Below are 26,507 nucleotides of genomic sequence, written 5' to 3'. Positions count from 1 at the left end.
TTCTGAAATCTTAAAAGTGCTTTATGTCATTATGATTCTGGTTCACCAATGTCCTCTTCAAAATGTACTACCCATTACTCCACATGTGGTCTGATCAGGTCAGAGTGCAGAAGGATGAATGATGCCTTCAATCATAATGGACACAATGTCTACTAATGTGGCCAAATGAAACATATCTGCACAGACCTTGGTTTACTGCTTAATCATGAGTATGAATGGCCGAAGCGATCATTTCTGTAAAGGGAAGCATCAGGACATTGCTGCGTTCACTAGAATTACTCTTACCTCAAGCACTCAAACCTGAGGAGTTCATCAGAAGCTTCATCTCTCTTGCATATACCCTCAACTCCCAAACAACTGCCACCAAAGGAATTCTAAGATAACAGGCCCTCCAACATGAGAGTCCTAGCATATACTCACTCTCTTTCCAACTCTAGTCTATGATCTTGTGACCACAGAATTAGAATGAGAAGGAAACTCAGAGTTTATAGAATCACAGGACATTTAAAAATGAAAGGGACTTCAGAGGCTACTGAATACAATCCTCTTAATTTTAAGGAAACAGAGACCAAGAATTTAAAAGTGACTAACTCAGAATCACACAACTAAAAAGTATTACATGCAGGATATGAACAGAAGACTTCCTGTCTCCCAGGCCAGCACTCTAACCATTCTACAACACTGCCTCCCTCCAAAATCCCATCATGGATAAGACCAGAGCAATGAAGTGAAAAGGATTTGAAGTCCAGGTCTTCAGATTCCCTTTTGCACACTCTTCAAGTAATTTAAGAATTTTCCATGTCTATTAGACAGCAAGTCTCTCTTTAGTGGTACCTGGGGTAGGCACATTCACTACCACTGCATGTATCTAGGGAATGATCCAAAATAAAGACTAAAAGTCCTCTATCAAAACCTCTTGCAATGTTACTGTGTCAGGGAATATCATTCTACTAGAAGGAATATACCCCTTTCCATTTGTAGTGTGTTTAACTTCTTCAAAGAATATGTCATTATGTTCATCTATTATTTCCAAGTTCAAACACTTTCCCTAGAAACATGTCTTATGTTTCCTATGTATTTTCTAACTGAGAAAACAAATTTGGTAAAGAAATCTGCAATGCACTACTTCTAAAACCACCACTCAATGCCTCATTTGCCATGGAAAGCCAAGGAAAGGGTTTGGGAACTCTTCCAAGTTTGCCAAAGAATGCCAGGGATATGTTGGATACAGATTTGAAGACAGCTCACTTTAAGTACACTGCATTCCCTTTTGTGACAGGTAAGATTATGCATTATTTAATATAAGAACAAACTTATTCCCCACCCTCCAATCTCATATTTTATAATTAAAGGGTAGTGTTCTTAACCTTTTTTGTGTCATGGGACCCCCCTTTCTAAAAGTATATTTTAAAAATATAATTTGCTTCCAGGTATTTCAACCTCTCTTTCCCCTCCCTGCATCACAGAAGTCATTACCCAACAAAAAGATACATCTATTTATAAATTATATGTTTCATGTTTCTGTTTATCATCTTCCTCTGGAGGTAGACATTCACAAGTCATTCGTCAAATATTAGTTGTTTAGTTGTATATAAAGTTCTCTTGGATCTATTCATTTCACTCTTCATTATTTCATGTAGGTCTTTCCAAATTTTTTAAAGTGTTACAGACCTTTGACAGTTTGATGAAGTCTATGAACTCTTTTTCAGAATAATGTTTTAAATACATAAATAAAATGTATAGGATTAAAAGGAAACTAATGCTATTGAAAAAAATTATATTTAAAAAACAAGTTAACAGAGCCCAGGTTAAGAACCTGTCCTCCTACAGGTGAGAGTTAGAAGATAAGGTTTGTACCTGTGATTTTATCATTTCAAAGAATTCCTGAATAAGGAAATTCTCAACCAATGCAGGTCAATTCCTTCTCTGAAATTTATAATCTTACAGAATTGACTGAGTACCCAGAAAGGTTAGATTAATTGCCTGGGGTCACACTGCCAGTATGTATCAGATGTAGGACTTAATACCAGATCTTTCCGGCTAGTTCTCTATCCATTATGGCACACTCCTCTCACAGTAACTATGGCCATATCAAACCATAATCCTTACTAAAAGGTATCTTATGCAAGGGTGCTCTTTTCCTTAATGAATTGCAGTTTGCTACCAGACATTCAAAAACATATTAAACAATACCATTTGGTAAAAGATCCTAAATAATTCAGTTATACTTTTCTAAGCTATTAAATGTTTTTGAAATCACCAATTATACTAATTCTATCCTCATTAGAAAAATTTTCAAATACAGGCTGAGAGATAAATAGCACTTACAATGACTATGAAGGTAAACACCACAAAGACAAATCGGAACCAAATTTCCACTTGTGAAAAGGATGGATTGTAAGTCCTCCACTGTAAAGAAAAAAAGAAGAAATCTTTAATCACTGTAGCTGAGAATAAATCAAAAATAGTATTTCCTAGAATTATAGACTTGGAACATGAAAGGCAAAATAAAAATAGGTCATCCAATCCAATTTCCTTAGTTTATGGATGAGAAAAATGGAGGCCCAGAAGCAATTTGTCTAAGATCACAAAGCTTTAAGTGGCAGTACTAGTATTACTACTCAGGACCTCTAACTCCAAGTTCAGCATTCTTTCTACTGCACTACCCAGGCTTTGGCAAATCACCTCTCGTGTGGATGTGGTATTATTTAAATTTCCACATACTAAAAGCATTTGCACTTTAAGTATGCCACCGGAAAATGAACTCTGCTCGTACTTTAAAGAAGATAAACCATTTCTTCCATTAATCAGTAGTACAAGCCAAAAGCTTCAGCATACTGCCACTTGGCATAATAGAACAGAACTTCCTGATGCAGCTGCCTCCATTTAGTTGCAATACCACAGAAAACTATGGGGAAAACAGAAGCACTTTGCTGTAGCAGAGATGCTAATATAAGTAAAGACTTTGCTAAACATAAAAATTCCTGGCTCTCTTAACAATTGTGGTTTTATTTATGTTAAATGGGCATCTTATAGTACTGGAATATTACTATATGATGCATTGGAATCAGTGAAAAGGGCAGGGCTGCTACTAGTCCTCTGTTTCATCAGATTTGGGGGTAGGTTAAGGGGGAGCTGACCAGACCTATGATTTCTTTGCTGTAGGGAACTCTCAAAGGAAGATATGTTGTTAAAATACAAAATGTCATTTAATCTAATCTTACCGAGTGACCTGGAGCACTAAAAGATTAAAGGCCCTATGGTCTGTGTGCCAGAGCTGGAACTTTATTCCAGGTCTTCCTATCTGTGACTTCTGGAACCCAAATGCTTCTATTCTCCCCAACCAGAGGTCAATATTATCTATACCAGATGCCTCTGAGCCAAGGGCAGGAACTATCTTATTGTAGCCATAAGACCTTTGATAGACCTCACCAATACTTAGTAAATGAGAGAAACGCTTCCATTAGTTACTATGAACTTTTTCTAGAGGTGCTTAGTATCACATTTCTTATGAGAATCAAATTCACACATTCAAAGAAATACGGGAAACATAAGGTCAAAATCTTCCTGTCTCAGGAACAGGCAACCGTCTAAAGTCCATCCTGCTTTCACAAGTTCCAGAGTGACAGGGGCAAACTTTGGGTTTCCAAAATACAGCTGACAGGCCCTAAAATGCTGGGCTCACTTAATGAAGAGATCTAGTAAAGAAAAGGGACAGCAAAAGGGGAAGGAGGAGAAAGGCAGGAGGAAAAACCATTTGGGAAGAGAGGTGTTGATGCTGTCCTGGGGAACTGCCCTTATTACACATTTTAGATACTACCATTTCTTTTCCTTCATTCTGAACTTTAATATTGTTTTTCATCCCATCTAACTTCCCAATAACAGCAGCTTCATTAGTAATGTGAATAATTAGTCAGTCTAAATGAGCTCCTTTGGGTGCCTGAGCACCACACCTCAGTGGCATGTTCACTTTTGTCCCAAGACCTGGGAATAGCATGTCCTCCTTTCTCAGCAGGGAGGCTACAAGATGAATGTATAGGGAATAACTAGTTATGTGTGCTCACATGGGCTGTGGGCACCAGAGGGCATCATCACAGCTTTATGGAATATAAATGAGGTCCTCACTCAGCTGTCCAAAGTCAAAGGATTTTGGAAATGGAAGAGACTTGTTTTACAGGTTATATAATTTGCTTTGGATCACACAACTCATTAATTGTAGTCATGACCAGAAATTAGAAATAGTCCCTTCTGTGCCGGAAATGGATTTTAAAAAACTTTTGAACTTCAAAGATTATTTTGGAAATAATGAATATTTTTCCATGGAATACTGAGATTTCAGATATTTTGTGTTAAATCCTGAGAGGTGTCCGTCAACTTGCCAGTGCCAGCTTCAAAACCCCTTTACCATTTGAAAGCTGGAGGAAAGGCTTCATTTTACTCTTTGAGGGAAGAGAATCAGCTCATTTGATTAAAGCCATTAAACCTTTTTGAAGTCAGCATTTTATTTCAAATTTCAAGCCATTCTACACCATCACTATCCCCAACAAAAAATCTTTTTGGTCTAATTGTATCCTTCTGGGGATAAAAGGTGGGAATCCCCAAGAAGAATGAGTGGAAAACCCTACCTCAAGGAATAAATAAGTTAATTGCTATGCACAGCTCTTCAAATGCTTTTATCTAACCATCAGAGATTCTGCCCTGAATAAGAAAGCCACAGAGGCCACCATGGGAGTCAATTAAGCTTCCCTCTAGAGCAGCTGCCAACATTAGCTCAGAGCTACTTGCAGATCAAATTCCTAATTTCCTCACTCAGAGATTTCAACAGGGAAACACCAAAATTTAAGGGGAAGTAAATAGATCTCAAAGGAATATATAGAAAAAGCACAATATATTTTTCTTGGCTTCTGAACTCTATAACTGAGCCTCTGCCACTGTCTCATCCTGGAATTTCCAAGACCTCCTCACCCAGTAATATCTAACCATCCCAGGAGCCTTTTTAATTTGGAATATTATTCTGTAAGGCCCACTCATGTCTCCATTTTGTGGAGGAACCCAAGCTGCCCTTCATTCCCCTCCTGGCCTCATTCTTGACTTTTAGACTTCATAAATATATTTTTATGCTGGGTACACAGGATACTTTCATTTCCATCCCATGCCCCCTCAACCACTCTACCCCAACCCCAATTACACATACCTTTTTCAGCTCCCTTTGTGTGTGGTCTTATCTTTCTTTTTTTTTTTGTAATCATATGCCCAACATTTAGGAGAATGCTTAGTACATAATAAGCACTTAATGTCTTTGTTTCTTTCCTCTGAAACTTATAATACCTCCCTTCTTACACTACACTTCAAAAGTCAAGGAACCAAAGCTTCTTTTGCATCCTATTTGATTTGGTGTCTTATATAGTTTATATAGTTATGCTGGAAAGTGCCCTTACTACTTGATTTTGGGGTCAGGTGGGATAAATTCAATTCAGACACTGTCAATTGTTCAATACTACAAAAGATGCCACAGAGGATGGTGGAACTAGTTGGGAATTTGTACTACACTGGCACACTTACTGTGAAGTTCACATCTTTGATGTGGATCTTCAGAGATTTCATGTCCTCAAATCCCACGATGACAGTATACTGAGTATAATTCAAATACCCAAGATGAGCCACAATAATTTCAGCACATTTCTGCAAATAAAAGAAGTCATAACTAATGTAAGCCACCGCATCCAAGATCTACTTTATAGGCAAGGGATTCATGAAGAGTCAAATTTCATTGAGAAGGAAGAGGAGAACTGGATCTGTAGTAACAACAGCAAAGAAGAAATCCATTGACTGACATCCAACTGCCAGAAGGGCAGCAAGGTGGTGGAGTAGATAAGAGTGTTGCAATGCAGCAGTCAAAAAGACCTAAATTCAAATCCAGCCGCAGATACTTAGTAGTTGTGTGACCTTGAGCAAGTCAATTAACTTTCATTTGCTTTAGTTCCCTCAATTGCAAAGTGGTGACATCACCACCTATCTCATAGAGTTGTTGTGAGGATCAAATGACATATTTGTAAAGGACTAGCACAGTGTCTGGCACAAAGAAGATAGCATTTAAATGCACTTCCCCTCCTTCTCCTCCCATCCTGTATGACTATTACAACTCCTTAAATCTAGATTTAAGAAAAAAGAACAAAATTGTGACTTTTAAAAAAAGTATAAATGACAATATTTATGGCTTCTTGAGATGCAAACTCTAATAATTATGAATAATAGAACAGTCACATATTTAAGAATCATCATGGGAAATGTTTCAAGAGACTGGCTGAGCAGTTTTCAGATATCTTATGGAAGAGAATTATACTAAAAGAGTTATAAAATTGTATACCCTTAGACTCAGCAATATCATCACTAGATCACGGAAAAAGGGAAAAAATCTATATGTTCCTAAATATTTATAGTGGCTCTCTTCATGGTAGCAAAGAACTAGAAATTGAGGGTATACCCATCAACTGGGGAATGGCTATTGTGGCATATGTTTATGATGGAATACTACTATATCACAAGAAAAAATAAGCAGACTTTTAAAAAAACTTGGAAGGAACTACTCAGGATAATGAACAGCAAAATAAGTAGAACCATGTGAACATTATATACAGCTACAGATTTAATGCTTAAAGAATAATTTGTGAATTTTATACTTTCAGAGAACAAACTAAAAAGTGGAAACATGAAAAACATAATTTATGTTTCCCAGATGTCTTTTATGATGTTGGGAGGGGAAGGAAAGGCTGAGACACTTGTAAATAAATTCTGTTAATAAAACATAAAATGAATTTTAAATAGTAGACAAAAAATAAGGGGTTAAGCTAAATGATCTCTATTATATCTCCTGATTCTAGGAATAATATAAATGTGAAGGTGGGGAGTTTTATGTCGTGAAGGGTTCCAGGTATGAACGAATCATGAAAGTATTAAAGATGTATTTAAAAACTAACTAATGAGCAAAGCAAAGTGCTTATGTACTAGACTTATGGACATATTTCTAATATTTCACATGACTGATTTCTGGATCCTTGAATTGAATTGAGGCTCAAATCTTGTGGTATTAAAACCCCTCCCCATATCTGCAAATAGGGTTGACTTGCCCAGGGTCAAATACCTAGTAAGTGTCTGAGGTCAGATATGAATCAGGGAAGAAGAAATCTTCCTGATTCCAAGTCCAGTGCTCTTACCCACTTTGCCACCCAGCTGTCCCAGGATGTGAATATTGGCAGAATTAATTGCTTACTCATCCACAAACCCAGAACTCCAGGCTATTCTGAGGAATATGATAATTCCCCACTTATCTAATGAGTTAGTCCCCCTGGGCCACTGAAAAATCCAATAGAATAGGGAAGGGGGTTAAGGTAAGATAGTTCCACAACTATAAAAGAAAACTTCTCAAAGGTACCTAAATATATTCTATTACCTATCATTGTACATCAAAACCTTAGCTCTCTACAAAGGCCAGAACCATTCCTCTCAAAGCTATGACTTTTTGCCAAGGAAGAAAAAATAAAGAGAAAGAAGAGGACAAAAGGCAGAATTCTGGGAAACTTCTCCCTTATGATGTTGGGGAAAGGAGACAGAGGAGGAACAGTTAAGACACAGGAAAACAATCAAGAAAATATGATGTCTCAACCTGTGGGAGGAAAGAATATCCAGGGAGAGAGCAGACAAGTGTTAAAAGTTGCAGAAAGATCAAGAATTAGCATGGCTGGTATTAGGATTAAATAAGATTTGGATTTAGCAAGCTAAGGAAAGGGTAAAACTGCTGGAAGGAACTTTGCCTTAAGCCCAGCTTGGAATCTTGGAGAAAGGTTCCTGCAGGAGTTCTGAGGAGTTGGTGTTGTGGGATTCTACCTGTCAACTGACACTCATGACTGTGTAGCTGGCTTGAAGAAATCTGGAAACTTGGCTCTCTGGGAAAACTTGGGAACCTGGGTAGCAGTTTGGAGAAGAGAAAAGTTGGAGAGCTGAGAATAGCTAGAAAAGAAGACGAACTGAAAAGAAGAAAGTAAAAGACTGTTTTTTCCCTGTGACTGCAGAGTGGCTCGGTCAAGAAGCCTGCGAGGTTTTGAGGCCCTACCAGGCTAAGAAACCTGACAAGGCCGAGATGCCTACAGGGCCCAGAAAGAATTAACAGTTGAAGAGTGAGCTGAAATTACCAGGAGACAGTAATAACTTAAGACTCATATGAGGTTATTAACAAATTAGCATAGACTTAGTATAGTTTCAGATTTTAGTGGTAGAGATCTGAGTAGGCCTGGATCCCAGGCAGAAGAAACTCCAGGAGTCCTAGTTTGGGATTGGGATAAAATTAGAACCCCCTTAGATTTAGGGATCCTATCCTCAACCTTGTTACCTATCTTTAATCCTCTTAAATCTTATTAAATAGAAATTTTTGTGCTTTTACAATCTGTTTCCTAAGAGTGTTACTTGGTACAATTTTTCTAGGTCCAACTGCTACTCGGGGTCTCAGCTCAAATCCAAATGACAACTAAGTGGTTTAAGAGCAACAAATCAAGAGCCTAAAAAAAGATACAGTATCTTTTGTTACCTACCAGTTTATTCCCAACACTGGTTTGGTGACCTTAAGATCACAAAATATATTCAAAGTATCTTCAAGAGGCAGAGGGTCCTAATAATGGCTGGGGGAAGTTGGGAATCTGTAAAGACTTCCTGGAGGAGGTGACACCTCAGCTAAACTTTGAGAGAAGCCAATGCTGGGACAGACCTGAAGAGAATGGACATAAAAGTATCCCCAAATACCTTCACTGAAGTGGGATGATATTTGTATAGAAACACACTAAAAGACAATTTGAAGAAACATGACATAACACAGAGTTGAACAAAATTCCTGGCTCAGAGTCCACCTAATAATAAATGCTTACTGATTCAAGTCTGGACTGAAGGCAAATAAGAATGACGAGGAAACAGTTGAAAAACAAGCTCTCAGGAATGAGGGTTCTTTGACAAGTGAAGGCTTCAGGCTGAGGATGAAGAGTGGATTGGGACAAAGACAGGATGATCTGGGATCCCAGCTTTTACAGACACTCTCACAGAGGCTTTGGATATCGTTACTGAATCTTCTAGAGAGGAAATGGGACTTAGGAGTGAGATGTCTGTCACTTGGAGACAGCTAATTGCCACAAGCTGGAGAGAGTGTTGGAAGGCCCGGAGGGAAAGGAATGAGACAACTTCTTCGGTGAGGGACTGTCACCTAAGACAGAAGCTACATTTTGAGAGAACAGTCTGGCTCAGCTTATGGAGAAAACAAGTTGGGGAAAGTCTATACTGAAGAAAACATTTGGGAGATCAAATGTCATCCTTACAGAACTTAATGATGGGCACTAGTGTCCGCAGAGGAATGCACAGATGAGTTTGATGTTTAGAGAGAACTCTGGCTGTGATCTTTCTCACAGCTAATATATTGTTGAACTATTTAAATATGTCTTTGTAGTGTTTTGCTGTTAACAGACTCTATAACCAGGAACACTGATATTTATTTGAGACTATAAGAGACTAAAGATTAATAAGGTAGAGAAGAAAAAGTTTATGGAAAAAGATGTTTCTCTAATTTAAAAGAAGCAGGGTTGGGTTCCAAAATTAATTAATTGAAAGAAATGTTGCAGTTAGTCATTCAATGTGCTAGCTAACTATCCTTCCCAACTTCATGTCATTGGAAAATTTATAGGAACATCAACTTTATCTTCATACAAGTTATGAATAAAAATGCTGACAAGTACAATGAGTCTACCTATGTCCCTAGCCAGTTAACTCTGTTGATTAGAATATGAACTTTTAAATGTAGTATAAGAATTAAAAAATTTCTGGGCCACAACTCCGAGCTGAAAATCTAAATTTTAATTGTGGTAAATTAAAGCTGGAAGCCTCACTATGTCCAGCCTGTTGCAGACCCCATCCCTATAGACATTCAGCAGGGTGTTTTGTAGGTTTTTGACAGTTAATTAGCATAAGTCATTACAAGGCAGAAGCCACATAGTATGTTAAGAAACATGCTATAGCATTTGGTAACAAGGATTTGGAACATCTGATACAGTCATAAGTTCCAGTAGAAGATTAAGATAAGAATATTTACTCCTCCAGAACTATCATACTACTTAGGTACTTTCTTGGCCATAATACTCTGAGGAGCCTGTAGTTGGCACAAATCCTCAAAGGAACAAACGTGCCAGGTTGTTTTCCTATGATCTCATCAAGCCAGTTATATACTCGCCATTCCCAATGAGTCCAGATCCTACTACATGGGTTTCAGCTTCCCTAGATAACTACAAAGACCTGAAGTTTTAATTCTCCAACGGAAGTCTTTAATATTGTCAATTGCTACAATATTCTAATAAACCAAACTACATTCCTTATAATACTATGGCCAATATTGTCCTATTATAATTGATATCTCATACACAATTTAATAACTGTAAAAAATTATAATTGTAGTTACTTATCTAAAGGATTATATGTAATAGCTTGGTTCATGATCAATAATGTAAAGGCAATAAACAATTTTCCTTTCAGGGGAAAAGGATGTCCTTGGCCCTGGAGATAAAGTCAGAACATTCCCACAAGAAACGAAATTCTTCTAGAGAAAGGTTTCTTTACTTGGGATCTGTGGTTGCTTTTTTTTTTTTTAAATAAACCCACTGATAAGAGCATTTCAAAATAATTAGTTTCTGGTGTAATCATATGTATTTTATTTTATGCATTTAAAAGCATTATTCTGAGAAGACGTGATTGAGCTTTACCAGAATGCCAAAGGGTTCACTACATCAAGAAGGTTAAAAACCCCTGTTCTAAAGGGATCTAACATGCACACAAGCAAGTAAATACACAGTAGTTTCAAATAGTAGACAGCCTAAAAACTCAGGAAAATGAAAGATCCTTGTTTAGAAGGTAATAGTAAAGTATTCTATGAAGTAGAGGTAAGAAGAGACTGCATCCATGAGGGACCATTTGGGCAAAAAGACATGTAGGCAGGAGATGAAACATCATATACAAGGAATAGATGAATTTAAAGGATTCAATTCCCATTTAGGGTCACGAACACATACCCCTGCACAGTGGAGGGTCCTTGTCCGATTGTGAACTTTGTTATGTACAAATGTCTTGCTTGCACCTTGAGTTACACCATCCACTTTCACAGTCATGGAAAAGCTTGTCTGGATTGTAGTATCTACAAAAAGGAAAATGAAACAGAAGGGGAGAAGGAGTCTGTTAATAAGCTGCCAGACCCCAATACAGGCACCAAATTTCCTAACAGCTTTGCTAGTGGACTCAGTAATGGCCCCTGGCATGGCAGACTGCAAGAGGTCCTAGTGATTGCAAGGTGGGGTCACTGGGTACATCTCAAATGGCACCAGAATGCTTCACTTAGATACACTCCCCTCCCCTGTGAATATCAACTTCAACAAACTCAAAAGCAAATTTCATGAATAATGACATTACATTTTGTCCCTCTTAGTCATGTTTCCCCTTAAGAAGAGGGTCATTTTATTATTTTATTTTTATTTTATTTTTTCTTCATTGTAAGTTATTTAGTCAATTTAGAACATTATTCCTTGGTTACAAGAATCATATTCTTTCCCTCCCTCCCCATAGCTGACACACAATTTCATTGAGTATTACTTGTGTCTTTGATCAACACCTATTTCCATGTTGTTGGTGTTTGCACTAGGATGGTCAGAGTCTACATCCCCAACCCTATCCCCCTCAACCCATGTAATCAAGCAGTTGTTTTTCTTCTGTGTTTCTACTCCCACAGATTTTCCTCTGAATGTGGATGGTGGTTTTTCTCATAGATCCCTCCAGGTTGTTCAGGATCACTGCATGCCACTAATGGAGAAGTCTATTACATTCGATTGTACCACAGTGTATTGGTGGTCTCTGTGTACAATGTTCTCCTGGTTCTGCTCAGAAGAGGGTCGTTTTAAAAGTTTTCATAGCACTAGAATATAACATTATACCAAAAGAAAAACTTGTCTCCCAGTCAGTCCTCTTACCATCTGATTGATCCAGCTGAATAACACATGTCAGCCATAACTGCTGATTGTATGTACTGAGTGGTCCAGAATTGAGAAGAAATGGCTTTAGCTGAGAAAAAAAAAGAGCTGAGAGTCAGCCACATACCATTCACTCCCTGATCCAACTGAACAAATAACCCTGATATAGAGAATTTACATTTTACGTTTCACAGCCGGAGGGGGTAGGCACCAGCACTAACCAATGGAGCGTGAATGTAATTCTTAACTATTTCATATGTATAAAACCAGACTTCCATTTTTAGTAGGTTCCTATTTTTTCCTGTGTGTCATTAACAAAGTTTTTGAGTGTTTGGCCCCTAATCCCATTTTCCCCTAAGACTCATAGTTTCTATTGTAAGATATTTCATAGCTCAGTGATTTTTATGAACTCATGTCACTTTAGAGTAGAACTGATTGTATATGTAAATGTGAGTTATTATTATCATCAAGGATACTGAGTTTTCAAAAACCACTGTACTAGCACCAAGATTTTACAACTAGATCTTTTACTAAATGGAACTTGATGAACCTCATCCATTGCTTCACAGAAAAGGCTTATTTTGATAAGAGGATTTTTGAGATAGAGATATCTACTGTGTAGTAGTCATAGCTTGGCTAACCAGTATCTCTCGGTGGTTTGGTTCTTATTTAAGAAGCTTCTGTTTTAGAGGCAATTTTCTCAAAAGGACATCTGTCTAATTCCATTTTCCCCCACTTCTTATCTTACTTCCCTCTCTTGACCCCTTGGTGATCCAAATCAACTCTACACTATGCCTTATGTTCAAAACCTTTGCCCTCTTGGCCTTTCTAAGCATCAGTCCTGCATTGCTCCCCCTGAATTACTCCTGTGCACAAGCCAGTTAATGGAGCTAAAGGAAATCACAAAACCAAGCTGAGAGGACTCACTACAAATTTATCATCTAATTCCAAATGGGCCTTTATTGCAGCAAGGAAAACATTCTATTCCTCCCTATGCAATTCACTGTCCCACTCTTCTCAGTAGATGTTCAAGACCTTCTCATCTCTCTTCAAACCTCCCATGGTACTCGGTCCACTCATCCTCTTAGTTCACAACCTCACAGCATATTTCAATGAAGAGATTGAGACCATTTACCTAAAGCACTCCATTCTCTCTGCCTCTTCATCTCTCATCATTCAGACATATTCCTCCATCATACTGGTCTGAGGTGAAGAAATGGCTCTTCTTGCCAAGGAAACTCCACTGAGTAAACTCAATTCCATTTGTTAAGTGTCTACTATTTATATGCATGTACCCTTGAACCCATCCCTCTCAGACTCTCCAGCAAATTGTTCCTACTATCATCCCCACTCTCTCTCTTATCTTCTGACTCTTCTTCCTAGCTATTGGTTTCTTCTCTGCCACCTACAAATATGTTCCTGTCTCCTCCATCCTAAAAACCCTCAACTAATCCTTCTATCCCTGCCAGTTAATGTCATATATCCCTATATTCCCCTTGCTGGCTAAACTCCTTGAGAGTTGAGAAAGTCTCCTACTCTCAATGCCTCTACTTCAACTCCCAAGATTCTACATGTTCTGCTATCTGGCTTCTAACTCCAAAGTTACCAATGATCTCTGAATTGCTAGATCTAATGGCCTTTTCTCAATTCTCATGCTTTTTAAACTATAGTCTTTGGCACTGTTATTTACCCTTTCCTCCTGGCCACTCTATTTTCTAGGCTTTTGTGACAAAGCTCTCTCACAGCTCTCCTCTCATCTACTCAAATATTCCTTCTTGTTCTCCCTTTCTGATTCTTCCTTCATGTCATCAAGGTTCAATTCAGGGCTTTCTCTTTTCCCTCTATATCTTTACTTGTGAGTTCATCAGGTCCCACGAGTCTACTTATCTCTACACAGATGATTTCCAGATCTATGTAACTACTTTGTCTTTCTCCTGAGCTATAGCTACACATCTCCAACTGCCTCTTGGACATCTCAAATTAGACATCCAATAGGCATCTTAAACCCATTATGTCTAAAACAGAATTCACTGTCTTTTTTTTTGCTTTTTGCTGCCCTCAATGCCCTCTACCATCCAGCCACACTGACTCCCTATAGTTTCTCTCACAGGATACTCTATCTCCAAGCATCATGCTTTTTATACTTCCTGCATACCATACTGAAAAGTTCTCACTCCTCACATCCATCTTCTAGATTCTCTACTTTCCTTAAAATCTCAGCTCAAATCCTAGTTTCTAAAAGACATCTTTAATGATCCTCATTCTCACTAGTGCCTTCCTTTTGAAATTACCTTCCATCTACACTATATATATCTTGTATTCACATAGTTATTTACCTGTGGTCTTTCTCCATTAGAATGTGAGCTCCTTGGGGACAGCTGAGTATCTCAGTGGGTTGAAAGCCAGGCCTAGAGATGGGAGGTCCTAGGTTCAAATCTGGCCTCAGACACTTCACTTCCTAGCTGTGTGGCCCTGGGCAAGTCACTTAACCCTTATTGCCTAGCCCTTTCTACTTTTCTCCCTTGGAACCAATACATAATACTGACTCTAAGACAGAAGGCATGGGTTTAAAAAAATGTGAGCTCATTGAGGACAGGGACCACAGGGTCCTTCTTAGTACCCTTAGCACTTGGCATAGGATCTAGTACAAAGAAAGCACTTAAATCCTTTTCTGAGTAATTGACTTTGGATTTGAATTTTATAGGGATATGTAGTGCTTCCCACAAATATGAAAGGTTGGGTGATAGCAAATAAAACACTTGGATAGCATACTAGCCCTGGAGTTAGAAAGACCTGGTTTCAAATCCTATAGCATACATTTATTAGATGTGTTAGTGAAGGTGAGTCACATCATCTCCTTGAGTCTCAGTTCCCTCATCAGCAAATTAAGAGGTTGTACAAGATGACCTCTATGGCCTCTTAAAGCTTTAAATCTGATCTTACACTTCAATATTTCAAGATCTATAATTTCACTCTTGTAGGTCCTCCTTCCACTGATATAAAAGGCCATCTCTCCACACCTTAATAGATGATAGCAGTAAATTGCATTAGCCCCGTTTTCCCTCACTAGTTAGCCAAATTTCTAGTGATAACTCTTTCTTAGCTAAGCCAGGCTATTCCTTAGGTCAGAAGTGAGCCTGAATTCAAAGCCCTTCCAGATTGATAAGGTAGTCAGAAGTTGAGATTCTCTAGCCCTTTAAGAACTGGAAATCTAGTGCCTCCACTTAGATACTAAAGTATCTCTGGTTCTGAGAGGCAGTCTTCTTCTCATGGAGAGTAGACATGGGCTTAGCTCAGAACTTTCAAGTTCTCATTTAGCTTATGATTGCCTCCAATTATGACCATACAGATCACAACTATTCCAGGTAATTTGTTCCAGAAAAGGTTAAGGAAATTTGCCAAAATTTCTGAAAAAACAAACTAGACATCAGTACAATTAGGTAAGGGGAAAAAAAGAATCCAACATTACCACCACACTCAAATGAGGTGCTCACAGGGTAATATTTTGTGGGGGAGAAGGAAAATAAAATGGCATTTCAAAAATGTAGTTATTTTAAAATAGCTGTTCCTGAAAAGTATGTTTTACACATACATATTTCACAGTTGTACCGCTCATTAAGTATCCATCCTTGCCGACCCAATATTTGCCCCACTTTCCCCCTACTCATGTCTTCTACAACTTATCACAAATAGCACCACATGAGGTAAAGAAGGAATTGGAGTCAAATGTTCAAATTTAAACTACAGATATTATGGGATCATGGAAATTCATATGGCTCAATTTAAAGATCACTTTGTTTTAACACAGAGAAAAAGGTTTAATTTATATAGCATTTATTCAATAACATCAGCTAATAACTCATATTTATATAGTGCTTGTGGTTTTACAACTCTCAATCTTCACAACACCTAGAGGTAAACAGTGTGAAGTGCAATTCCCATCATTTTACAAATGTGAAAACTGAAGTTGAGTGTCAGTGTCAGAGCCAGTTAGGATAAAAAAGTAGAATTGGAATACAAAACTCTTTCTACAAATCACCACAAAGAACTGCTTGTGTTAAAAACTAGAACAAGTTCCAACTCCTGAGTCTTCTAGGAGCAAAGCTCATAAGGAATCAAGTACTTCAGTGTACAACTGGGATAACTGAACTCTATTATCCCCTAGAACTCAAGTTTCTCTTTTGAGCCATGACCTGCTCTCCACTATCAGCTAGATGGACTCACTGACAAAGAAAAGATAATTTTACCAAAGGATAATGTAGGGTCTAAATGTTGACTCTCCTCAAAGGGACAAGAAGCCTGAATTAAAATGGAAATCAAGCTACAGATTCAGAGCTGCCCTATCTTCAACATGACAGTTTACAGATCCCCACTGATCACCAGTAAGGCAGCCTTACCTTTAAGCTACTACTGTTCACTTGGTGGTCTTCTGAAGTAGACTGGATCGCCTGGGGACCTAAATTTTGTCAGAATAGAAAGAAAAGCAAGTTGGTGAAAAAGGATTTGATTTCTCAATTCCATGACAGACTTTTTGATGACAGAGAGAAAGAAGTAGTCATTTCTCTCTGGAATGACCTGCTTCAAAACCACTCATTTGAACACATTATTTTATGTGAGAGATCATGGTTGAAAGGGGAAAAAATATACAGCAGAGTGATGGCATGCAGTCCATCCTATTTGGCTTTTGGACTTCCCCAAAGAGCCAAGTATACTATATATATATATATCAATCCATTGGATAAGCCTACTGTGATATGTGGCATAATGTATTATGTTAAATTTGTTGGATTTTTGCTTTGAGGCAGGAAATTTCATTTCTTTTTTCTCTTGCAAGGTTTCTCAAGGAACTGAGCACAATATTAGTGGATAAGCATTAATTGTCTAGTGTCAATTCCATAGAACACCTATATTTCATGCTGTAAGAAAGCAGACAGGAATAATATAAAAATATTCAATGAATATTTACTGATGCCTATACTATGCTAGCATTGTACTATATTCTGCTTGAGATAACAGAGACCTAGGCTGCAGGCAGGAGTTAGTATTAGTAAGACCCTAGAAATAGTTATGGGCCACACCAAGGTCCCTTGTTAGCCAAATAATCAACCAACATCTGGCCTATTTGTTAGACCACTGTCAACTATATGCCAATATGCAGCTCCATCGGTAGAAAAAAAGGTCTTGGACAAGAGTCTAATGATGCAAAATGTCTGCTGCCACAAGGAAACACAAAATGACACTAATGAATCTTCATACTATTTACTGCCTCTCTCCTAAGTGGAATTAGGTGCTAGTGGCTCCAACTGTCTTCTACTTCCAAAATGAGGCAATGTCATCTACACCCAGCATGTTCATAAGCCTGAATACATAGTCCTAGCCTCAAGAAGATGATAAATAAGGAATCATTGGTTTTTTTTTAAGGGAAAAGATGACTGTACTAATAATTTAACTTTCACAGGTGGCTACTATACAAATTAAAGTAGAATAAGACAGTGGAAGGAATGTAGAGGTTTGGAAAGCCTGGTGTTTTTATGTTAAATTAGTCTTGCACATCATTCTACCAATTTGTGCCAATCCTTTAAAAAAACAATGGAAACAACAGAACTTGCCATCTCTGTTCAATACTGTGTCTATATGGTTCAGAGGTAATATCTATCCAAAGCACTGTAATATACAGGCAGTACCCAATGTAAAAAAGTTATATGCAACAAGAGTTCTTTAGAAACCAGTTGCATGCCACTCAAAATAGCATTTTCCCAAAGAAAGACTATTAAAAAATATATTACTGTTGAACAACAATATTTCAACTACCTACCATAGTGTTATTCTGGGACTCAGATGAAATGCTGTGTGCAAACTGCCTTACAAAACTTTACCAAATCCCAGTAACGTAGATAGCAGCCAAAATATGCCTGCCCATTTTGGCAAGGCTTGTCCATTCCTCCCATAGATCTGCCACAGCCTCCCCACCACCCTGTACTTCATATGCTTGGAACCTTACTCCAGACTTCTTGATATCATGGGAATAATAGTAGAGCAAATAGATAGCTTATTGGCTATGTGGAGATATCATAAAGGTGCACAGATTAGGATTTTTTAAAAGCAATTTTAGGGAAAGATATTGCCAGTGACCTGGAACAGAAAAGTAGATCTTCCATAGAAAATACTTTAAGGGGCATCCTGATTCCAGATAGATTAAAAAGATGACAGCAATAGAAGATGGCTCCAGAAATCAGACACTACATCATAAGACTCTGAATGAGCCTTTGGATGTGTAAGGGGTAAAATTTAGGGGTTATTGACTGAATATATTATACTAGTGGTTGCCAGGGATTAATTCAATCCCAATAAAATGCTCAAGTCAGTTTGGGATTTTTATGGTGGTTTAATTACAATAGAGGGAAGGAATTAAGAAGAAGAAGAGAGAAAAGAAAATAAGTTTTCTCTGGCCTAGCCTAAACCAAGGGAAGTTCAGAGGTCTCAGCCACAAGGCCTCCTCAGAAGATTAAAACTAGCTTGGCTTCCAGCCATGAGGTCTACTCTTAGATGAGGGGCCTCCTAAGAGGATAGTGCTTTAGGAGGTAAAGGAAAGGAAGAATCAGCCTAACCACTCACCCAGGTCACTCAGGGAAGACACCTCACATAACCCATGCTACAAAGCTTCTCCAGTCACCTCACCGGCAAGCCGCAAACCACCAAACCAAGACACCCAGCATGCTGCCACTAGCCACACAAGTCAGAGAGCGAGCCACATCTCCATGAGAGAGTCCAGGGAGAGGAAGTGATGCAAAATATATAGACCATTCTTTACATCACTTGCTGTGTCTCACATGTACCAATGGTAGTTTAAGCTTGACTTAGGAAAACCCCGGGGGGGTCTGTCAGTTGTTTGTCACTTGCTAGCACCTGTCTGTCATAGGCTATCCTCCTCAACACTTAATCCTTAAGTAGGGGTGTGTACATTCCTGGTTGCTAGGATTTTAAAGACTAATCAGGGTGGAGAAAATCTAAAACTCACAGATGTAACAAACTGAACTTGGGTGGGGGAGGTTTTGGGTCCTCCATTCACTTCTGTCCCAAGTGCCATGTATGTTTTATTTTGATTGTAAAGCCTTTGGCCAAAAAAAGGGAGCATACCCCCATATAGCTCCTGGTCAATGCACCAATCAGTTTTAATATGTTAAGAAACACACATAGACCCTCCATGAAATGCATAATAGCTTTTGGGCCCTTATGTACTCTGGTGAGACAATCCTGAAGTGTATAGATATTCTATATGGAACATTCACTGGAGAGACAAACATATATCCCAACGAATCAGAGGGGGAAATTGTGGAAAATTAATACTAGCCCATACCCCTATTCTTGGTATCTTGAGTTGAACTTTTAAATTTTTGGATTTTAAAATCCAAAGTTTTAATATTAAGTTTGAAATACCTCACTCTGGATTGAATTAAATTGCAATTCACCCTATCATTTGAATGAATTAAAAACAAAAGTTCCTGTTGCTTATCTATCAACAAACTACTTAAGATAGTGGGATAAAGGAAAGATAGTTTGAGCATGCATACTCTGCTGACATCTTAAAGGCCACACTAGAGGACTCCTGGGGTCCAGAAGACATTTATCTCTAATCTCTCATGACTCCCTGGCTTCTGGAAGACTTGCCTCTTGCTCAGAGTGAGATTGAAGCCCTCCAATGGAGGGACATGGAAAGGGGCATAATGAAGAACATAAATTTAAGTCTTCAGAAAGAAGAGAGGTTTTTTTTTTTTTTCTGGGAGTTGAGAAAAAAAAAAGATCTAGACAGTTTTCTTTTATGATTTGCTGAAAAAAGATGACATCTAGGATTTTTTTTTGGCTGACTTTCAGGTGACAATGATTCTTCATCTCTCTACTTGATCTGTTTTCCAGGTCAGTTGTTTTTTGTATGAGATCTTACAGTTTCTTCTTTTTTTTCCCTCTAGACTTTTGACATTATTTTAAAGAAAACTCTTAAATTCTTGCTATGACTCAACATGGATGACAAGATGCCTTTGTGGGACAATCCACCATTAAGACAATATAGATATCCCTTCCATATTGCAATTTTCCCCCATCCCAATTTCAATATTATTGCAGGTCAGCATAAGAAATTAAATGGGAATTTGAGGGAAGTTTTGCAGAAGCCACAGATAATATGCAAAAGCCAACAGACTACACAAAAAAGTTTAGAAACTCAGAAATACATAAAAGTATATAGAATATTATTATTAGGACAGTTGTGTCTTTTGTTTGCTTTCTAGTAGGCATAGTTCAGTTAAAGATTACATCTGTATGCTACTACTCAATTAAATCTTTTTTTCCCTAGACATTTTCTACCCCCCCTTACCACTGTTTCAGTTTCTGCATGTAGAATTAAATAAGAAACAAAACTTGTAAAATTGTGACATTTCACATGGAAATGCTGCCCGATCTTCACCAACTTCAAAAATCTTACCTTTGCCAATGCTGCAATAAAGTGTTGTAATTTAAAAATATTTATATATATATATATTATGTAATGTCAATATTTTATCTTTTAATATAAATATATAATTAAAAATTAAAATAAGTAAAAAGGTTGAATTTTGTAAAAAAGATGCAAAAACCAGCAGATGACACACAAAGGCTAGACATAAAGAGATAGCTTTAAAAGTTTAGTAATTCATAAATGCATATAAAGGTCATTAGAAAAAAAAAGAAAAAATTCAAACTTCTCTGGTATGGAGGGCCAAAATATTTTACAAAGATCTTCCAGATTACAGGAGCATCATACCCCTAACCATTGTGATGTGGAAAGGATACCTGTGTTTTGTTACTATTGAATAAAAAACTGTTCTTTTATCGTTGACAAACAATAAGCACAGAAGGATATTATATTCTCCTACATCTTTCTGTCAGTTGTGTAATATGGTCTACTTTGGAATAATTCTTATAAATGTCTGGATGTTCTCTCTTAATGCCCTCATCAAAGATATTATATAAAGAAGCATATATAAATGAGCAGTTATCAATATTTTGTGAGTTGGCTTTTTGCAACATTAATAATGTCTGAGATTTTATCCCTGGGTTTTTTCTATCTTCCCCTCATATATCTTATAAAAAGATCTTCTCAACATTCTCATAATTCTATTGCCTCTAGCATGGAACTCCTCTATGAATACATTTAATCTAACTGTTTTCCCCATCTTTCTTGTCTTTTGGGAGACAGTTTTATCTTAGTTTCTATCATTCCTATAAGCATATCTGGGACTGTGATGTTGGGATCCAAGAATGGTATACTGTCTTTGATGGAGAGAAAAAAAAAGGTTAAATTTCATCTTATTAGATTTGATATAGTAGTATAACCTCTCATTATCTTTTTGAATCCTATTATCCACTGTGTTAGCTTATGAAATGAGTGAGTAAAAAAGGCAATAATTACTATAGTTCACAGAAAAATTTCCATAATGTTTAGAAAACAATGTGGAAACCACCCAAGGTTCCTTCTTTTGTGCTCTTAAATTTAAAATTTATGAATATTTTAAATAATAAGAAAACCAATTAGACATTTTACTAATATTTGAATATATAAGATGACTAAATTGTCTATGCATAACTACTTTCATCACCTTTATTTATTTTTCATTTCCATCATGCCTTAGTAACATGACACATTTATTTATACCTTACAAGCAAACCCATATAATGTTGTCCTAACCAAAAGTGTTTCACAAGAGCAGTATTAATACATTATAAACAAACCACATTGTAATTTTGCTTAAATTAGCATCTCTGTAGCATCATTGGGCAGGCTAGCCATGACACAAATTGAATGGCATAGCTTTTCCCTATCATGCTGTCTCATCTAACATCTAACATCTTTTCATTAAAGAAGGGAGGACAAATCTGGCCTCAGACACTTCCTAGATTTGTGACCCTGGTCAAGTCACTTAATCCCAATTGCCTAGCCCTTACTGCTCTTCTGCAGGGGAAACAATACTTAGTATTGGTTCTGAGATGGAAGATAAGAGTTAGTTTGTTTTTATTTTTTATTTTTTTATTTTTAATTTTTATTTGGTCATTTCCAAACATTATTCATTGGAAACAAAGATCATTTTCTTTTCTTCCCTCCCCCCCTCCCACCACCTCTCCCATAGCCCACACGCAATTCCACTGGGCATCACATGTGTTCTTGATTCAAACCCATTTCCATGTTGTTGGTATTTGCATTAAAGTATTCATTTAGAGTCTCTCCTCAGTCATATACCCTCCACCCCTGTAGTCAAGCAGTTGCTTTTCATGTTTTTACGCCCACAGTTTATCTTCTGCTTGTGGATAGTGTTTTTTAGATCCCTGCAGATTGTTCAGGGACACTGCATTACCACTAATGGAGAAGTCGATCACCTTCGATTGTACCACAATGTATCAGTCTCTGTGTACAATGTTTTCCTGGTTCTGCTCCTTTTGCTCTGCATCACTTCCTGGAGGTTGTTCTAGTCTCCATGGAATTCCTCCACTTTTTATTATTCCTTTGAGCACAATAGTATTCCATCACCAACATATACCACAATTTGTTCAGCCATTCCCCAATTGAAGGGCATCCCCTCATTTTCCAATTTTTGGCCACCACAAAGAGTGCAGCTATTTCATCACCTTTAAACAACAAGAAATGTACCAAATACACTAAAAGAAAAGCATAGGGGAAAAGAGTATAAAAGGAAAAAAATCCTAGAAAAGGAACCCTACAGAGTTAAACAGTTTTAGGAATACAAACTCAAAGGAACCACACACACCTCCCCCCAAACACACTTAAAATATAAATCCTTAGAACATGAAAAGACCAAATAATGAATTTCTAAAAGAAGATAGTAAGACTAACATCCCATAAAAGTCCCATCAATAATTGAAGAAACAAAAAGAGAAAAGCTATGGGTTCTGAAGTTCAGAGAGTATTCTAGAGGAAGGGAAGGAAGTAGGGAGAGCAGAAGTGAAGTGACTTTGTATTTCTAGAAATCTGTGTTTTATAGATGAAAGTCACTCAAATAACAAGAATATGGAGGAGGAGAGAAGGCTCATGACTCATACTCTTATCTAGGCTGAGCAAAGAAAATGTAAAAAAAGTAACAGTTAAAGTAGACTAAAGGAGGAAGGGAAAAGGGAGTGTCTACATAAAATAAGAAGCAGACTTCCAGGTTTGTTTGGATTTTTTTTAAAGCATGAACAAGGATCTGGACTGACAGAAAAAGGTTAACATGTTAGAAAGGAAATAGGAGATGAAGATTGCATTGTTTGAGGCAAAACAAGCAACAGTTACCAATTTCTTTCTTCCTTTTCTTTTTAAAGATGTAATTTAACAGAATTTGATGCAAGGAAAAACAATTTTAACTTTGAATGTTAACAGATAGAATTCTCCTATTTAAAAAAGCAAGTTACAAAATGGATGAAAAAATAATCCAATTATTTATGCACACAACAAGTATAACTAATACACAAAGAATCATACCTAAAATGACAAACTAGAGCAAAATTTATTACCCTTCACTTGAAACTAAAAAATCAAAAGTAGCCATGTGATTTCAGAAAAGGCCTATGCTATGTGACAAAGAAACATTATACTTAAAGGCATAAGTAAACAAAGCAAATCATAACTGTGCTGAATAGCACAGATTTTACCTAGGCCTTGGGCCCTAAGAAACTGATTAGGCCACATGGCTTTAGGGCTTTAAAGTCCACACATAGCCATTAGTCATGAAGACCAGGTACCAGGCATAGGTAGTTGCATAATGGAGTATTCTCTTTTTTTTTTCCCTTTTAAACATTATTTTATTTGGTCATTTTCAAACATTATTCATTGGAAAAAAAGATCATTTTATTTTCTCCCCCTCCCCCTGCCACCCCTCCCCCATAGCCGATGCACTATTCCACTGGGTATCACATGTGTCCTTGATTCAAACCCATTTCCATGTTGTTGGTATTTGCATTAGGGTGTTCATTTAGAGTCTCTCCTCAGCCATATCCCCTCCACCCCTGTAGTCAAGCAGTTGCCTTTCCTCGGTGTTTTTACTCCCACCATTTGTCCTCTGCTTGTGGATAGTGTTTTTTCTCATAGATCCCTGCAAGTTGTTCAAGGACATTGCATTGACACTAATGGAGAAGTCCATTACATTCAATTGTACCACAGTGTATCAGTCTCTGTGTACAATGTTCTCCTGGTTCTGTTCCCTTGGCTCTGCATCACTTCCTGGAGGTTGTTCCAGTCTCCATGGAATTCCTCCACTTTATTATTCCTTTTAGCACAATAGTATTCCATCACCAACATATACCACAATTTGTTCAGCCATTCTCCAATTGAAGGGCATCCCCTCATTTTCCAATTTTTGGCCACCACAAAGAGCGCAGCTATGAATATTCTTGTACAGGTTTTTTTCCTTATTATCTCTTTGGGGTACAAACCCAGCAGTGCTATAGCTGGATCAAAGGGCAGACAGTCTTTTATCGCCCTTTGGGCATAGTTCCAAATTGCCCTCCAGAATGGTTGGATCAATTCACAACTCCAGCAGCAATGAATTAATGTCCCTACTTTGCCACATCCCCTCCAGCATTTCATTACTTTCCTTTGCTGTCATGTTAGCCAATCTGCTAAGTGTGAGGAGATACCTCAGAGTTGTTTTGATTTGCATCTCTCTGATTATCAGAGATTTAGAACACTTTTTCATGTGCTTATTAATAGTTTTGATTTCTTTAACTGAAAACTGCCTATTCATGTCCCTAGCCCATTTATTAATTGGAGAATGGCTTGATTTTTTGTACAATTGATTTAGCTCTTTGTAAATTTGAGTAATTAAACCTTTATCAGAGGTTTTTGTTATGAAGATTGTTTCCCAATTTGTTGCTTCCCTTCTGATTTTAGTTACATTGGTTTTGTTTGTACAAAACCTTTTTAATTTGATGTAGTCAAAATTATTTATTTTGCATTTTGTGACTCTTTCTAAGTCTTGCTTGGTTTTAAAATCTTTCCCTTCCCAAAGGTCTGACGTATACTATTCTGTGTTCACCTAATTTATTTCATAATGGAGTATTCCTGAAATGATTAGCTATGCAAAGGTTCACTTTTGATACCAGAGAATCCCATAAGCTAGCACTGATAGGATTTCAGAGAAATGTGGATTTCTGTGCCTGTCAATGCATATCCTTGTTAAGTATTTTTATCCTTCTTTTTAACTAGGAAGAGGGATTTTGTTTTTATTGTCTCACTGACTCAGTCTCAAAAAATCCTGTCCCTGCACTTAGGACCAGCTAAGAGCTGGTCTAGAACAATAGTGCTGGTCTACCTGGCCTAGAACAATAACCTATCTACTCCTTCTCATTCCATGTTTCATTATATTCCCCCATAAATCCTACAAAAGGGGGTTAATCTAATGTTTGGAGCCTCTCACTAGACTAAATTTTCAGAACTATGCTATTCATTATATGTGTGCGCATAGAAATGTGACTGATATTTCATTTAAGAGGAATAAAATAATGTCAAGGCTAAATGTATATGTAAGGAATGTCATAGCTCTAATTACTTAAAGGGAAAGGATATTCAACTGCAAAGACTTAAATACTAAGTCAATAATTCTCCAAATCACTAATAACAAGAAATTAAAATCAAAAGAACCCTGAGGTTCCACTTCACACTGAGAAATTGGCAAGATGACAAAAGATATGGAGAGTCTGTATCAGAGAGGCTACGAAAAGATATGGCACACTAACTTATTGTTGGTAGAATTGTGAATTATTACAATTCTGGAAAACAATTTTGAATCATGCAAACAAAGTGGCAAAAATTCCATACCTTTTAAACCCTACTCATTTCCCTACTTAGGTATATACTCCAATGAGGTCACTGACAAAAAAAAAAGCTCTGCAAAGACCATAATATTTATAAAGCAGGACATTTTGTAGCAGCAAAGAGTTAGGAACAAAGGAAAGATTCATTCCCTGGGGAATGGCTAAATAAATTATAGTGCATGAATGTAATGACATGCTTCTTTGCTGTTTAAGAAACAACAAATGAGTATATAAAAGTTTGGAAAGACTTATAAAACTGATACAAAGTGAAGTAAGCAATGACAAAATGACTACAACAATACAAATGGAAAGAACCACCATTGAAAAATAATAAAAAATGAATGTTATGAAATTATAAAAGAAAAGTTTGATGCCAAAGAAGTAAAGTCAACAAATATATGGTAAGTACCTACTATGTGCCAGTCACTGTGCTCCTAAGTACTGGAAATACAAAGAAAGGCAAAAACTAATCTTTGTTCCCAAGGAGGTCACAATTTAAAAGGAGAGACAACATGACTAATACAAATAAGATACATACAGGATAAATTACACATAATCTCAGAGTAAACTTCTAAGAAAAAGGAAAGGATCCATGAAGAAGGTGGGAGTTAGCTGAGGCTTAAAAGGGCA

At 37.2% G+C, this 26,507-nt stretch overlaps 1 protein-coding gene across 8 annotated transcripts in view; it reads right to left on the bottom strand.

The window, feature by feature from the left end:
- TMEM181 (transmembrane protein 181) overlaps nt 1-26,507 on the bottom strand; it is a 119,346-nt gene that overhangs the window by 27,205 nt on the left and 65,634 nt on the right. For all 8 annotated transcript variants that reach the window (XM_001381353.4, XM_007484829.2, XM_007484830.2 and 5 more), the window contains 5 exons: nt 16,439-16,497; nt 12,042-12,132; nt 11,094-11,215; nt 5,563-5,682; nt 2,329-2,409 (listed from right to left, as the gene is read on the bottom strand). In XM_001381353.4, coding sequence (XP_001381390.1) covers nt 2,329-2,409; nt 5,563-5,682; nt 11,094-11,215; nt 12,042-12,132; nt 16,439-16,497 — 473 coding nt within the window. The remainder of the gene's footprint in view (nt 1-2,328; nt 2,410-5,562; nt 5,683-11,093; nt 11,216-12,041; nt 12,133-16,438; nt 16,498-26,507) is intronic.

Source organism: Monodelphis domestica, chromosome 2, assembly GCF_027887165.1.
Source record: "Monodelphis domestica isolate mMonDom1 chromosome 2, mMonDom1.pri, whole genome shotgun sequence".
Taxonomy (NCBI): Eukaryota; Metazoa; Chordata; class Mammalia; order Didelphimorphia; family Didelphidae; genus Monodelphis; species Monodelphis domestica.
This window is presented reverse-complemented; position numbering and strand designations above follow the sequence as displayed.